This window comes from Ranitomeya imitator, chromosome 2 (assembly GCF_032444005.1).
Source record: "Ranitomeya imitator isolate aRanImi1 chromosome 2, aRanImi1.pri, whole genome shotgun sequence".
Classification (NCBI taxonomy): domain Eukaryota; kingdom Metazoa; phylum Chordata; class Amphibia; order Anura; family Dendrobatidae; genus Ranitomeya; species Ranitomeya imitator.
This window is the reverse complement of record NC_091283.1, coordinates 359453565-359468718: the sequence shown is the minus strand read 5'-3', so window position 1 is coordinate 359468718 and position 15154 is coordinate 359453565. Positions and strand designations below refer to the sequence as shown.

The 15154-nt window shown below is 46.5% G+C and overlaps 1 protein-coding gene across 1 annotated transcript in view; it reads right to left on the bottom strand.

The window, feature by feature from the left end:
* Nucleotides 1-6159: 6159 nt before the first annotated feature.
* Nucleotides 6160-15154, bottom strand: part of LOC138663827 (zinc finger protein 271-like) — a 100924-nt gene continuing 91929 nt past the window's right edge. Inside the window, exon 8 of the mRNA XM_069750171.1 lies at nucleotides 6160-6786. Coding sequence (XP_069606272.1) covers nucleotides 6290-6786 — 497 coding nt within the window. The 3' untranslated portion in view covers nucleotides 6160-6289. The remainder of the gene's footprint in view (nucleotides 6787-15154) is intronic.

Here is a 15154-nt window from a genome sequence, read left to right as displayed (position 1 = left end):
CAAGCTGGACAGAAAAATAGCAAACCAGAGAAAAACAAGCAGGAAATTAGCTTCTGCTGGGAAGACAGGTCACAAGAACGATCCAGGAGTGAACTAGACCAATACTGGAACATTGACAGGTGGCATGGAGCAATGATCTAGGTGGAGTTAAATAGAGCAGCCAGCTAACGAATTAACCTCGTCACCTGTGGAAGGAACCTCAGAAGCCGCAGCCCCACTCACCACCACCAGAGGAAGCCCATGGACAGAACCAGCCGAAGTACCATTCATGACCACAGGAGGGAGCTTGACAACAGAATTCACAACACACCCCCACGCTGACCAATATTAACTTAGGGGCGGCATCTTACAGCTGTTTTTCAGAACTACAACCAACTTGTACTAAGAAAGTGGAAGTGTGGGGAACCCTCATTCAAGTGCCGGTTTCTCGGCCCATAAGGGACCCTAGGGCAGCACAGTGGCTCAGTGGATAGCACAGCAGCCTTGCAGCGCTGGAGTCCTGGGTTCTATTCCCACCTTGGACAACATCTGCAAGGAGTTTGTATATTCTCCCCGTGTTTGCGTGGGTTTCCTCTGGGTTCTCCGGTTTCCTCCCACACTACAAAGACATACTGATAGGGATTCTAGATTGTGAGCCCCATCGGGGACAGCGATAATAATGTGTGCAAAACTGTAAAGCGCTGCGGAATATGTTACCGCTATATAAAAATAAAGATTATTATTATCCACACACCACTATTTTTAGACCCAGTGGTTCAGACACTAGGTAAGGTCAAAATCTGGTAACATGTGCTCTTGTTTTGAAGGTCCAATCAGTAATCCAAGATATTCATTTTGTAGCTCTAGCTCTCCTCTTTCCCTAGACACCTCATATGCCTGCATGGAGCTTTCCCTGAGGAGCAGCACCTCCAGGGCAGCAATGCCCCTCTCACTGGCTAATATTAAATTAATGGCGCCATCTTGTGGCTGTTTTTCAGTACTACAACCAACTAAGTGGCGGTATGGGGGACCCATGTTCCAGTGCCGGTTTCTCAGCTGTTACATGACTCATGCACACCAATAAATATTACCTCAATGGCGGCATTCTGTGGCTATTTTTCAGCACTGCAAACAATTTATGTTAACTAAGTGGCGGTGTGGGGACCCATGATCCAGTGCTGTTTTCTTGTTTGGTTAAGGACCCATCCACACCAAACTTTCAGGGAGAACAGGACTCCTCTAGACCTACAGAAAATGGGGTGTCATGTATTTTATGCCACAGTGGTTTGGGTACCAGGTAATGGACAAATGGAGAAATTATTACTAACACTTATCAAAAGCCGACATCTATTAATGCACTCCTGTACTTTAAAAGTGCACAACCAATGCACACCAAACAATCCCTACCTTATAGTCAAATGTTAAGACTATGGAAAATGTATAATAATGGCAGTAATTTCCAGGACCAGGCTAATGGGTTTAAAGAAAACGCTTTTTAAGAAGAGGATACCCCCGTGCTATTTTGGAAGAAGCATATACAACAGCCCCTTAATTTTTATAATCATGACTACTCAATAAAAATACAAATAAAAATAAGAACAAATTGATAGCAATTCCGTCCAAGAAAAAAACGCAGCAATTTATCTTCAACTTTAAACATGGCCCAATGGACAGTATTATCCATATGGCTATCCGTAAAAATTGCCATATGCTAATTAAGGACAAAGATCTACATGACATGGGTATACAAAAGCCTATCTTCTCTTAACAAGAGGCATCATAATTTGAGGGACATCCTGGTTTATAACAGGTTACTGTCTACACCAATATGCAAATTGCCTCTTCAGAGAAAAAGAGGACTTAAACTCTATAGCGCCACCTGTTGGAAGTAGTGATCCTACAAGTCACAATCAACCCTTTAACGAGTCGTGCAATATGACTTAGGATAAACGCCAAATCAGTATCTTAATTTGCAGACACAGTGTTTCGGGCTGTTGGCCCTCGTCAGTGCAAAGCATGAGAACTGTTTGACTAGATGAAAGGCTCTGGACTGGGGTCTAAGGGGCAACGTTTCGCCTTATGGAAAGTGACATACCAGCTCTGGCTTGTCAAGGTAATGAGGCTTATTCGCCGCGCAATGCTCCTCTGGGAAATATAAGAGGCAATTAGCATATTATATTTCCCAGAGGAGCATTGCACGGCGAATAAGCCTCCTTACCTTGACAAGCCAGAGCTGGTATTTCACTCTCTATAAGGAGAAATGTGATGCCCCAGGGTCCTGGTTTTCACAGTGGCATTGCTTTCCTCACGGGGATAGTGATGTCACGCTTGGAAGCGATGGAGGATTCTTTTTAACAGGTAATTAGCCCATACAACACCATTCTGACTTCAGGCCAGAAGGAGGAGCTCTACACCCAACTTCAGGGGAGCTGCGCTCTCTGGTCGGGAGGAGGAGTTAGTTGCTAGGCAGTTGCTAGACAGTTGGGTCACTTGGTGCCAGACAGCAGACTGGAGCAGTCTGAGGCAGAAGGACAGGTGAGGGGCCGTACCGCCTGAGGTGCTGTAGCTCCTAGATAGCGATACAAAAGGAAGAACAGCCTTTAGCTAACGTGCGAGAGAGCGAAGCACGGGAGAGTAACAACAGGGCAGAATAGCTGCGAATGGGCTACATCCCTGATTGAGCGCAGACACCGATAGCCGGAAGACCGAGGCTTTTGTGGGACTCTAAGACACATAGCAGAAACTGGTAGGACAGCTGGATTATACATCACCTGTTCGCCCTAACACCCAGGAGACACAGTGACACATAGAGCCCGGGTTGTGATAGAGACCCTGTAAAAAGGCTCAAGTCACCTGTCATACGGGTTTATGTCCCAGTTCAACAAAGGACAAAGATAACTGCTACAAAGCCATAGGCAGTAAGGGACTATAACAACACAGCGCTAGAAGGAAGGCTTTTAACTCCACCTGATAAAGCTGGACTCTGAACTCGCTTCCAAGCCGGCCGGACCTTGCCTGTACCTGTGATCTGGTGCCCTGGACTGTGGCTACCTGCTACCATCAGTGAACCAGGTAAAAAGACTGCACAACTGTGTCCTTCGTGGGAAGTTGTACCAACCGGCTGCCATAACATCACCTCAGAGGACCCCTTTTAAGCAGCGTCGGTCCCCACTGACGAATACCACAGGTGGTGTCACGAACTTTCCCAATTTCAAAAACCGCTTTAAAGACCTTCCCTTTAACATGGGCACCCAGGGCTACTCATTTTGGCATCACGAACAGGATGAACCAACCCAGCAAACGGGTTTTGTGTGCCTAAGAGACTGTGCTTAAAAGAGAGACTTTAGTAAGTTGCATGCCAGAGACTTTAATGGGTTTCTAAAACATCGCTATCAAAACATCACCATAACTGCATCACCCAATAACTGCCACCATAACTGCGTCACACGGTGAGCACCCTTTGTTTTCAAAATAGCCCCCAACATCGGCCAGAAGGAGCGCCACGAGGAGCGCAGGAAAAGAGGGGTGTGCCATTGTGGGCAGAGTCAGAAGTGAGAGTCGCAAGAGAGAACGCCGTGCAGGAGAGCCACAAGTGAAGACGCTGCAAAGCCCTGGACAGAGGGCCAGGAGAAGCGCCCAACCACTGACAAGAGGAACCGCTGCAGACCGCACACAAGGGGAACCGATACAGCCTCCGGAAGAGACGCTGGCCCCTATAAGGTTAGCGGGGGGAAAGCCATGTCTGCCCCGGGAGGAGGATTGGTGGTGGACGCAGCTGCAGGCCCCATACTGCCACCAGGTCCTGCGATGCCCGCAGCTCCATTAAGCCGGCCGGACACTGCCATGGCTACAGCGCCCATAATGCCGCTGTCCATGCCATATATTCCTGGAGCGGCCTGGCTACCCCAGTATTCCGGAGAGTCCCATACATTCAGTGACTTTAAAGATAGACTCTGCAGCTTATTTCAGGTGTATTCCCTGTTGGAACAACAAAAAGTTAGCGTCCTGATTGGCCAATTCATAGGTGCAGCACAAAGAGAAGTAAAATCCTGGCCAGATATTGGAAAAGGAACTGTTGAGCAAATATTAACCAAACTGAAAGACACTTTTGACACTCGCACTGCAGCAAGAGTAAAAATGAGATTCTTTGGATGTAAACAAAGGGTGCAGGACAGTATAGGGGACTATGCCCTTAACCAAAATTGTGCAGTCCATGCAAGTGCCCTCAAAGGAGAAGACCCAGCTGACCTCCAGTCCAGGAGGATGCAGGCCTGAGGACCTACCCTAGAACAAGAAGCAAAAGTGTTATAAATGTAATGTTGTGCATTTAAAAAAAAAGTTTGCATTTGTGTTATGTAACATTCAAGAAAGAAACCTCCCATAAAGGGAAGCAAAATTATTTTCTGCACTTATATATATGTTCCTGCAACTTTTAAGCACAGTACCTCCCACAAAGGGAAGCCATAGTTCAACCTGTTATATGCATTTTAAAATTTTGCATGTCTTTAAACAATTTATTGTTGTTTTTATTTTCCCAGTCCGGGAGTACTGGATTTAATGGGGGGAGTGTGATGCCCCAAGATCCTGGTTGTCACAGTGGCATTGCTTTCCTCATGGAGAGAGTAATGTCACCCTTGGAAGCGATTAAAGATTCCTTTTAACAGGTAATTAGCACATACAACACTATTCTGACTTCAGGCCAGAAGGGGGAGCTCTACACCCAACTTCATGGGAGCTGCTCTCTCTGGTCGGGAGGAGGAGTTAGTTGCTAGGCAGTTGGGAAGATTTAGTCATTTGGTGCCAGACAACAGACTGGAGCAGTCTGAGGCAAAAGAACGGGTGAGGGATCATACCACCTGAGGTACTGTAGCTCCTAGATAGCGAGATACGAAAGGAAGTACAGCCTTTAGCTAACGTGCCAGAGAGCGAAGCACAGGAGAGTGACAACATGGGAGAATAGCTGCGACTGGGCTACATCCCTGATTGAGCGCAGACACCGGTAGCAGGAAGACCGAGGCTTTTGTGGGGCTCTAAGACACATAGCAGGAAGCGGTAGGACAGCTGGATTATACATCACCTATTCGCCCTAACACCCAAGAGACACAGTGACATATAGAGCCTGGGTCATGATAGAGACCCTGTAAAAAGGTTCGAGTCACCTGTCATACGGGTTTATGTCCCAGTTCAACAAAGGACAGAAATAACTGAGAGGACCTTGCCACAAAGCCATAGGCAATAAGGGACTATAACAACACAGCACTAGAAGGAAGGCTTTTAACTCCACCTGTTAAAGCTGGACTCTGAACTTGCTTCCAAGCAAGCAGGACCTTGCCTGTACCTGTGATCTGGTGCCCTGGACTGTGGCTACCTGCTACCATCAGTAAACCAGGTAAAAAGACTGCACAAATGTGTCCTTCGTTCTTTACTGCACCACTCACCATCCTCCATCTATTCATTCGGAGCCCTGGGGACCTACTTCACCTGTGGGAAGTTATACCATCCGGCTGCTATAACATCACCCCAGAGGACCCCTTTAAGCAGCGTCAGTCCCCACTGACCGAATACCACAGGTTGCGTCACGAACTTTCCTAATTTCAAAACTCCTTTAAAGACCTTCCCTTTAACATGGGCGCCCAGGGCCATGGACCGGGTCACCGCCACCGTGACACATCCCTTTAAGTAATGGACCCGGTACCGAGTACCCCACAACCCTGGCGGGCAACTCAGAAATGTTGCCCCTTAGACCCCAGTCCAGAGCCTCTCATCAAGCCAAATTAGTTCTAATGCTTCAAACTGACGAGGGCCAACAGCCAGAAACACTGTGTCTGCGAATTGAGATACTGATTTACTGCTGCACAAGGTGGCTCTTTTAGATAAAAAACGCCTGGGGGGGGGGGGGGGCGACAGGTTCCCTTTAATAGCATCATTATTTGTGTTAAAATTTGCATCTTATAGTCCTAAAAATACAATAAGTTCTAAAGTAATTTCCTTTTCCCGTTTAATTATACAACTGTCTGTTATATGGTTTTTGTACAATTTGTCAATAAAATAGATTAACTCTTCCTGACTGAGTTATATTTGAATGTCGACAAAATATGTTTTTCCAGTTGTTAATTTCTCACATTCTAGGTATTATAATGGCGACCCTCTGTGCGGGATTTTTGACGTTTAAGAAGGTACCATTTTCAGTTAAAACATTTCCCACATTCTGAACATGAAAAAGGCTCCTTCACTTTGTGAGTTTTCTGGTGCGTATCAAAATGCAATTTCTGGATAAAATATTTCCACATTCTGAACAGGAAAAAGGCTATTACCGTATGTGAGTTTTCTCATGACTAAGAAGAACTGATTTCTGTACAAAACATTTCCCACATTCTGAACATAAAAATGGTTTCTCCCCTGTGTGAGTTCTCTGGTGTGTAACAAAATATGATTTACGTGTAAAACATTTCCCACATTCTGAACATGAAAAAGGCTTTTCCCCTGTGTGAATTCTCTGGTGTCTAACAAAGTGTGATTTCTGGTTAAAACATTTTAAACATTCTGAACATGAATATGGTTTCTCCCCTGTGTGAGTTCTCTGGTGTGTAATAAGATGTGATTTATGTCCAAAACATTTATGACATTCTGAACAAGAAAAAGGCTTCTCACCTGTGTGAATTCTGTGGTGACTAACAAGATGTGATTTCTTGTTAAAACATTTTCCACATTCTGGACATGAATATGGCTTCTCCTTTGTATGAGTACTTTGGTGGCTAACAAGATGTGATTTCTGTTTAAAACATTTTCCACATTCTGAACATGAATGTGGCTTCTTCCAAGTATGAATTCTCTTATGTTTAACAAGAATTGATTTCTGATTAAAATATTTTCCACGTAATGAATCAGAAGATAAGGCCTGTTTCAAAGGATCAGATGATTGATCTTTGCTGTGAAGATAGGATTGTATATTTGGTGTAACGGCATTCACTTTAATCTCAAGGTCATCTGATTTAAAAATTGAAGCTGTCAGTTGTCCCTCTGATTTCCAGGTACAGTCATCTGCCAAAAATAACCAATTAGTAACTTGGGATAACATAACCTTGAAATTTATATATTTCAAAATTTCAACTCAAAATGTCCATAGAAATGGGAAATTATGTAGCAAAATTGAATTATTCACTAAGACAATCACAGTTCACAGACTAATAGAACACCTCATAGCATGAACCAGTACAGCATGGTGTTTAACTGTTTGCTCATTGTGCCTCGCAAATATTGGAATAAAAAAAACACCAAAAAGTAGGCAAAAATTATACTAATAACATTTTTACTCATCCTGCAAAAAACAAGTCCACACTCAGGTGTCAAAATAGTCATTACTCCTATAGAATAATTCACTGATGGTTACAATTTACAAAAGGGAGTCACTTTATGGGGTTTCTTCTGCTCTGGTTCCCTGCCATTCTGTAACATTACCCAACTTTCCACACAGACATTCCTCTGCTCCTAGCATTCACATGGTATGTTCATCCACCCAGCTCTCCGGCCTTGTCTGTCTATGAAGTGCATATAGTACATCACCCAACTTTCCACAGACTTTCCTCTGCTCCTTAGCATTCACATGGTATGTCTTTCAACTAACCCCAGCTTGCCCCAGTGTTATTTATGACCTTGTTTACTTTGGCTTGATTATATGCAGGGGCGGATTATAATAGGGTCAATCTGGGCGGTAGCCCAGGTCCCAGTGGTTTGGGGGGACATGGGCTACCGCTCAGATTGCCCACTGCCATCAGGGTATTACAGCCCTGACTGGCGTATGGGCCCGGTGGGCAGAGGGGGCCCGCATCAGGCACCGTCTCATCTGCTCACCAGGCCCCTACCGGCGCTGCGGCAGTTTCACCTATTGTCAATAGTTAACAGCCGCCAGCCAATTGGAGGCTGGCAGCTGAAGTCGGCCGCAGGCGCAGCGCACACGTCGCCGGCACCTGACGTCATTGTCAGTCACTGGCAAGTGCGCACTGCTGGAGGGAGCTCGCCGCAGGAGCGCAGGTCAGGTGAGGAGAACTCGTTTTTTTTTGTTTGTTTTTTTGCAAACGGCAATCCGGGGGGCCCGGGCGGGCCGGAATACTGGACACTGTCTGTGGCCAATATGCTGGACACACTGGGGGCAATATGCTGGAGTCAGACACTGGGGCAGATTGCTGGACACACTGGGGCAATATGCCAATATGCTGGACATACTGGGGCAGATTGCTGGAGTCAGACACACTGGGGGCAATGCTGGAGACACTGGGGCAGATTGCTGGACACACTGTCTGGAGGCAATGCTGGACACACTGGGGCAGATTGCTGGACACACTGTCTGGGGGCAATGCTGGACACACCGGGGGCAATATGCTGGAGTCAGACACTGGGGCAGATTGCTGGACACACTGGGGCAATATGCTGGACATATTGGGGCAGATTGCTGGACACACTGGGGGTAATATGCTGGACTGGACACACTGGGGCAGATTGCTGGCACACTTGGGGAAATGCTGGACACACTGGAGCAGATTGCTGGACACACTGGGGGCAATATGCTGGAGTCAGACACTGGGGCAGATTGCTGGACACACTGGGGGTAATATGCTGGACACACTGGGGGTAATATGCTGGACACACTGGGGCAGATTGCTGGACACACTGGGGGCAATGCTGGAGACACTGGGGCAGATCGCTGGACACACTGGGGGCAGAGATTCTGGACACACTGGGGGCAGAGATTCTGGACACATTGGGGGCAGAGATGCTGGACACATTGGGGCAGAGATGCTGGACACATTGGGGGCAGAGATGCTGGACACTGGGGACAGAGATGCTGGACACTGGGGGCAGAGATGCTGGACACTGGGGGCAGAGATGCTGGAGACACTGAGGGCAGGACTGGAGACATGGGCAGAATGTAGATACGGGGCATGATTGGAGACATGGGGCAGAATGAAAGACATGAGACAGGATTGGAGACAGATCTGGCTGGATGAAGTGATGGTGGTCTGTGTTGGATGAACGATGAAGGACTTCACCTAGAGACGTTACTGGTGAGTCAGTGTGACCTATACACTAACACTATACACTGTATACTATATACTGAACTGAAGGGTAAATTGACTAGATCAATGGATGTTTGACAGGTTATAGTTTCACACAGCAACTATTTTTCTGGAATAATCTGGTTCAGGTATATGATGACCCCCATCGCATGACCCCGTCACATGACCGGGGGGCCCACAGTGTCTGAACAGCCCGGGGCCCTGGCTACCCTTAATCCACCCCTGATTATATGCATCTGGTCCACTCTTAATTCTCTGACCAAGATGAACAGAGACCACTCCTCTCTGTTTCACACCTGAATACACTTTGTAGCACATATATTGTGCTAAGACTTTAGTCTGCATTGTGGATCCTATAAGTGTGTCCTGGAAGTGTGAAGATTAATGTAGAATTAAAACCAGAAGGAAACTGAAGGGAACTGGATACAGTCACTGTAAACAATGTTTCTGTTTGTTTTCACTCTCACCCCTATAATCCTTCACTTTCTGCTAAACCCCCTAATCCCTACTCCTAGTAAGGAACTGTTAATCTCTTCTTCAATACTCCCTATCCATCTCACCTCCTCCTCTGAACTGTTCCTCAACATACAATCCTCTGTCTCTAAGCACAGACAGCCACCTCATGCCCTCTCCTGCTCCCACCTGCTAACACTTTCTCTGCTCCTTCTCACCACTTCCCCACAGTCATTTCTACCTCCCATCCATGCTCTATCACAAATTTCCGTAACCTCTCTAACCTTATACCCATTTGCCCAGCCCCACTTCCCCTGTCCCACTAACAGGAGCTCTGTGGAACGCTTGCTCTGTCTGCAACAAGCTTTCCTACATCCATGATTTTTTTTATAATTATAATCTTTATTTTTATATAGCGCTAACATATTCCGCAGCGCATTACAGTATTGCACACATTATCATCGCTGTCCCCGATGGGGCTCACAATCTAAATTCCCTATCAGTATGTCTTTGGAATGTGGGATGAAACCGGAATACCCGGAGGAAACCCACACAAACATGGAGAGAACATAAAAACTCCTTGCAGATGTTGTCCTTGATGGGATTTGAACCCAGGACTCCAGCGCTGCAAGGCTACAGTGCTATCCATTGAGCCACCGTGTGGCCCATCTTTTGGTTACTACCAAACTTTCCTTCCTCGCCATCACCCCTTCTGACACAGCCTCTCCTGATGCACTTTCGCATGGTGGATTCCACCTTTCTCACACAACCCGCCCCAGCAGCAAGCATGGTGGAGGAGTTGGTTTTCTCCTGTCAGATAACTGCTCCTTCACCCCAATCCCACCCTCTGTCACCCTCCCTTCCTTTGAGGTGCACTCTGTGCGCTTCTACTCCCCCTCCAACTGGCTGTTATTTACCTTCCCCCAGGGGCAGTCACCACCTTTTTTGACCACTTCACCACCTGGCTACTTAATTTTCTCTCCACTGACATCCCCACTATCATCTTGGGTGTCTTCAACATCACCATTGACACTTCCTTCTCAGCTGCCACTAAACTTCTATCTCTCACTTCCTCCTTCGGCCTCACTCAATGGTCTTCTGCAGCCACTCACAAAGATGGTCACACACTGGACCTCATCTTCACCCGCCTCTGCTCCCTATCTAACCTCTCTAACTCACCTCTTCCTGACCACAACCTACTCACATTCTCTTCCCTCTCCACTCCTTGTCTATAATCCCCACCCCATAAACTTGCACACCCTCGCAGAAATCTTAAACACCTTGCTCTACTCTCACTCTTTGAATCCCTCATCCTTCTCACAGACATAAGTTCCCTACACAATGCGGATGACGCTGCCGCTCTATATAATACCACAATAGCTCTGTTGCCCCTCTCACACATACCAAAGCTCGCAACAGACAGCCCTGGTACACCAGCCTGACCAAAGAACTGAGGCGAGCTTCCAGGGCTGCTGAGCGGAGATGGAAAAGATCCCACTGCAAAGAGCACTTCATCGCATTCAAACAGTCCCTCACTACTTTCAAGACCACACTTACCACAGCTAAACAAACCTACTTCTCATCTCTCATATCCTCCTTGTCTCACAACCCTAAACAGTTATTCAACACCTTCAATTCTCTCCTCCGTCCCCCAGCACCTCCTCCCTCCCCACTCATCTCATCTGAAGACTTTGCCTCATTTTTCAAGCAGAAGATTGAGAACATCAGAGACAGTTTTGGTCAACAACTCCCAGAGCCCTTCCTCCCAACTTCCCAGCCCTCCACCTCCAAAACCATCTTCTCCATCATTACAGAAGATCGACTCTCTACTCTACTCTCAAGATCACATCTCACCACCTGTGCACTTGACCCGTTCCCATCCCACTTCATTCCAAACCTATCACTAACAAGTGGTGTTTTCCCCTCAAGCGTTAAACATGCCTCAATCACAGCTATTCTCAAAAAGCTCTCTCTTGACCCATCTTCTGTATCCAGCTATTGCCCTATATCACTTCTCTCCTATGCCTCAAAACTACTGGAACAACACGTCCATCTTGAACTGTCCTCCCATCTGTCTACCTGCTCCCTCTTCGACCGCTTACAATCTGGCTTCTGGTCACACCACTCCACTGAAACTGCCCTAACTAAGGTCACCAATGACCTATTAACCGCCAAGAGCAAGCGACACTATTCTTTCCTCCTCCTCCTGGACCTCTCCTCTGCCTTTGACACAGTGGACCATTCCCTATTACTACAGACCCTCTCATTCCTTGGCATCACAGCCTTGGCCCTATCCTGGATCTCATCATACCTAACAGACCGGACATTCAGCATCTCCCACTCACATACCACCTCCTCACCTCACCCCCTATCTGTCAGAGTCCTGCAAGGTTCAGTCCTAGGGCCCCTGCTCTTCTCCATTTACACCTTTGGCCTGGGACAGCTCATAGAATCTCATGGCTTTCAGTATCATCTCTATGCTGATGACACACAGATCTATATCTCTGGACCAGATATCACCTCCCTACTAACCAGAATCCCTCAATGTCTGTCTGCTATTTCATCCTTCTTCTCCACTAGATTTCTAAAACTTAATATGGACAAAACAGAATTCATCATCTTTCCCAATCTCACGCGACACCCCAACAAACCTATCCATTACAGTAAACGGCTGCCCAATCTCCAAAGTCCCACAAGCTCGCTGTCTCAGGGTAATCCTTGACACTGATCTCTCCTTCAAACCACATATCCAAGCCCTCTCCACTTCCTGCCACCTTCAACTCAAAAATATTTCATGGATCTGTACATTCCTAAAGCAAGAATCTGCAAAAACCCTAGTCCATGCCCTCATCATCTCTCGCCTTGACTACTGCAACCTCCTGCTCTGTGGCCTCCCCTCGAACACTCTTGCACCCCTTCAATCTATTCTAAACTCTGTTGCCCGACTAATCCTCCTGTCCCCCCGCTATTCCCAGGCCTCTCCCCTCTGTCAATCCCTTCACTGGCTCCCCTGTTGTGAATTCTGTGGCTGAATTCACTCCTGTGGTCACAAGTGGTACTGCAGCTTCTGAGCTTCCTCCCTCAGGTGTTCTGGTGAGCTCGTTAACTGCTTCATTACTTAACTCCGCCTGATGCTGCTATCCTTGCTCCTTGTCAATGTTTCAGTGTTGGATCTGAGCTTCTCCTGATTGTTCCTGTGACCTGCTGCTCTGTATAGCTAAGTGCTTTTTGCTTTTTTGTTGCTTTTTTTCTGTCCAGCTTGTCTTTTGTTTTGCTGGAAGCTCTGAGACGCAAAGGGTGTACCGCCGTGCCGTTAGTTCGGCACGGTGGGTTTTTTTTGCCCCCTTTGCGTGGTTTTGCTTTAGGGTTTTTTGTAGACTGCAAAGTTCGCTTTACTGTCCTCGCTCTGTCCTAGAATATCGGGCCCCACTTTGCTGAATCTATTTCATCCCTACGTTTTGTCTTTTCATCTTACTCACAGTCATTATATGTGGGGGGCTGCCTTTTCCTTTGGGGAATTTCTCTGGGGCAAGTCAGGCCTATTTTTCTATCTTCAGGCTAGCTAGTTTCTTAGGCTGTGCCGAGTTGCCTAGGTAGTTGTTAGGCACAATCCACAGCCGCTTTTAGTTGTGTTTAGGATAGGATCAGGTGTGCAGTCTACAGAGTTTCCACGTCTCAGAGCTCGTTCTTGTATTTTTGGGTATTTGTCAGATCACTGTGTGCGCTCTGATCGCTAAGCACACTGTGTTTCTGGATTGCCTTCATAACACCTGTCATTAGCAAACATAACAGTACAAGGAGCCAGACTAATGATTCTCAATAGAGGGAAAGAAAAAGTTCTGACATCATTTTTTTTTTTTTTTCTGCTCTGTGTTCACTTTTTTTTTTTCCCCTAGACATTTGGGTGATTCTGGACACAGGTGTGGACATGGATATTCAGGGTCTGTGCTCTTCAATGGATAATCTCGTTATAAATGTACAAAAAATTCAAGATACTATTGATCAGAAATCTATGTTAGAACCAAGAATTCCTATTCCTGATTTGTTTTTTGGAGATAGAACTAAGTTTCTAAGTTTCAAAAATAATTGTAAGCTATTTCTGGCCTTGAAACCTCATTCTTCTGGTAATCCTATTCAACAGGTTTTGATTATTATTTCTTTTTTGCGCGGCGACCCTCAAGACTGGGCATTTTCTCTTGCGCCAGGAGACCCTGCATTCAGTAGTGTCGATGCGTTTTTCCTGGCGCTCGGATTGCTGTACGATGAGCCTAATTCAGTGGATCAGGCTGAGAAAAATTTGCTGGCTTTGTGCCAGGGTCAGGATGATATAGAAGTATATTGTCAGAAATTTAGGAAATGGTCAGTACTCACTCAGTGGAATGAATCTGCGCTGGCAGCTTTGTTCAGAAAGGGTCTCTCTGAGGCTCTTAAGGATGTCATGGTGGGATTTCCTATGCCTGCTGGTTTGAATGAGTCTTTGTCTTTGGCCATTCAGATCGGTCGACGCTTGCGCGAGCGTAAATCTGTGCACCATTTGGCGGTACTGCCTGAGGTTAAACCTGAGCCTATGCAGTGCGATAGGACTATGACTAGAGTTGAACGGCAGGAATACAGACGTCTGAATGGTCTGTGTTTCTACTGTGGTGATTCCACTCATGCTATTTCTGATTGTCCTAAGCGCACTAAGCGGTCCGCTAGGTCTGCCATCATTGGTTCTGTACAGTCCAAATTCCTTCTGTCCATTACCTTGATATGCTCTTTGTCGTCGTTTTCTGTCATGGCGTTTGTGGATTCGGGCGCTGCCCTGAATCTGATGGATTTGGATTATGCTAAACGTTGTGGGTTTTTCTTGGAGCCTTTGCGGTGTCCTATTCCTTTGAGAGGAATTGATGCTACACCTTTGGCCAAGAATAAACCTCAATACTGGGCCCAGCTGACCATGTGCATGGCTCCTGCACATCAGGAAGTTATTCGCTTTCTGGTGCTGCATAATCTGCATGATGTGGTCGTGTTGGGGTTGCCATGGCTACAAACCCATAATCCAGTATTGGATTGGAATTCCATGTCGGTATCCAGCTGGGGTTGTCAGGGGGTACATGGTGATGTTCCATTTTTGTCGATTTCGTCATCCACCCCTTCTGAGGTCCCAGAGTTCTTGTCTGATTATCAGGATGTATTTGAAGAGCCCAAGTCCGATGCTCTACCTCCGCATAGGGATTGTGATTGTGCTATCAATTTGATTCCTGGTAGTAAATTCCCTAAAGGTCGATTATTTAATTTATCCGTGCCCGAACACGCCGCTATGCGCAGTTATGTGAAGGAATCCCTGGAGAAGGGACATATTCGCCCATCGTCATCATCACTGGGAGCAGGGTTCTTCTTTGTAGCCAAGAAGGATGGTTCGCTGAGACCGTGTATTGATTACCGCCTTCTTAATAAGATCACTGTTAAATTTCAGTATCCCTTGCCATTGTTATCTGACTTGTTTGCTCGGATTAAGGGGGCTAGTTGGTTCACTAAGATAGATCTTCGTGGTGCGTATAATCTGGTGAGAATCAGGCAAGGAGATGAATGGAAAACTGCATTCAATACGCCCGAGGGTCATTTTGAGTATCTAGTGATGCCGTTCGGACTTGCCAATGCTCCAT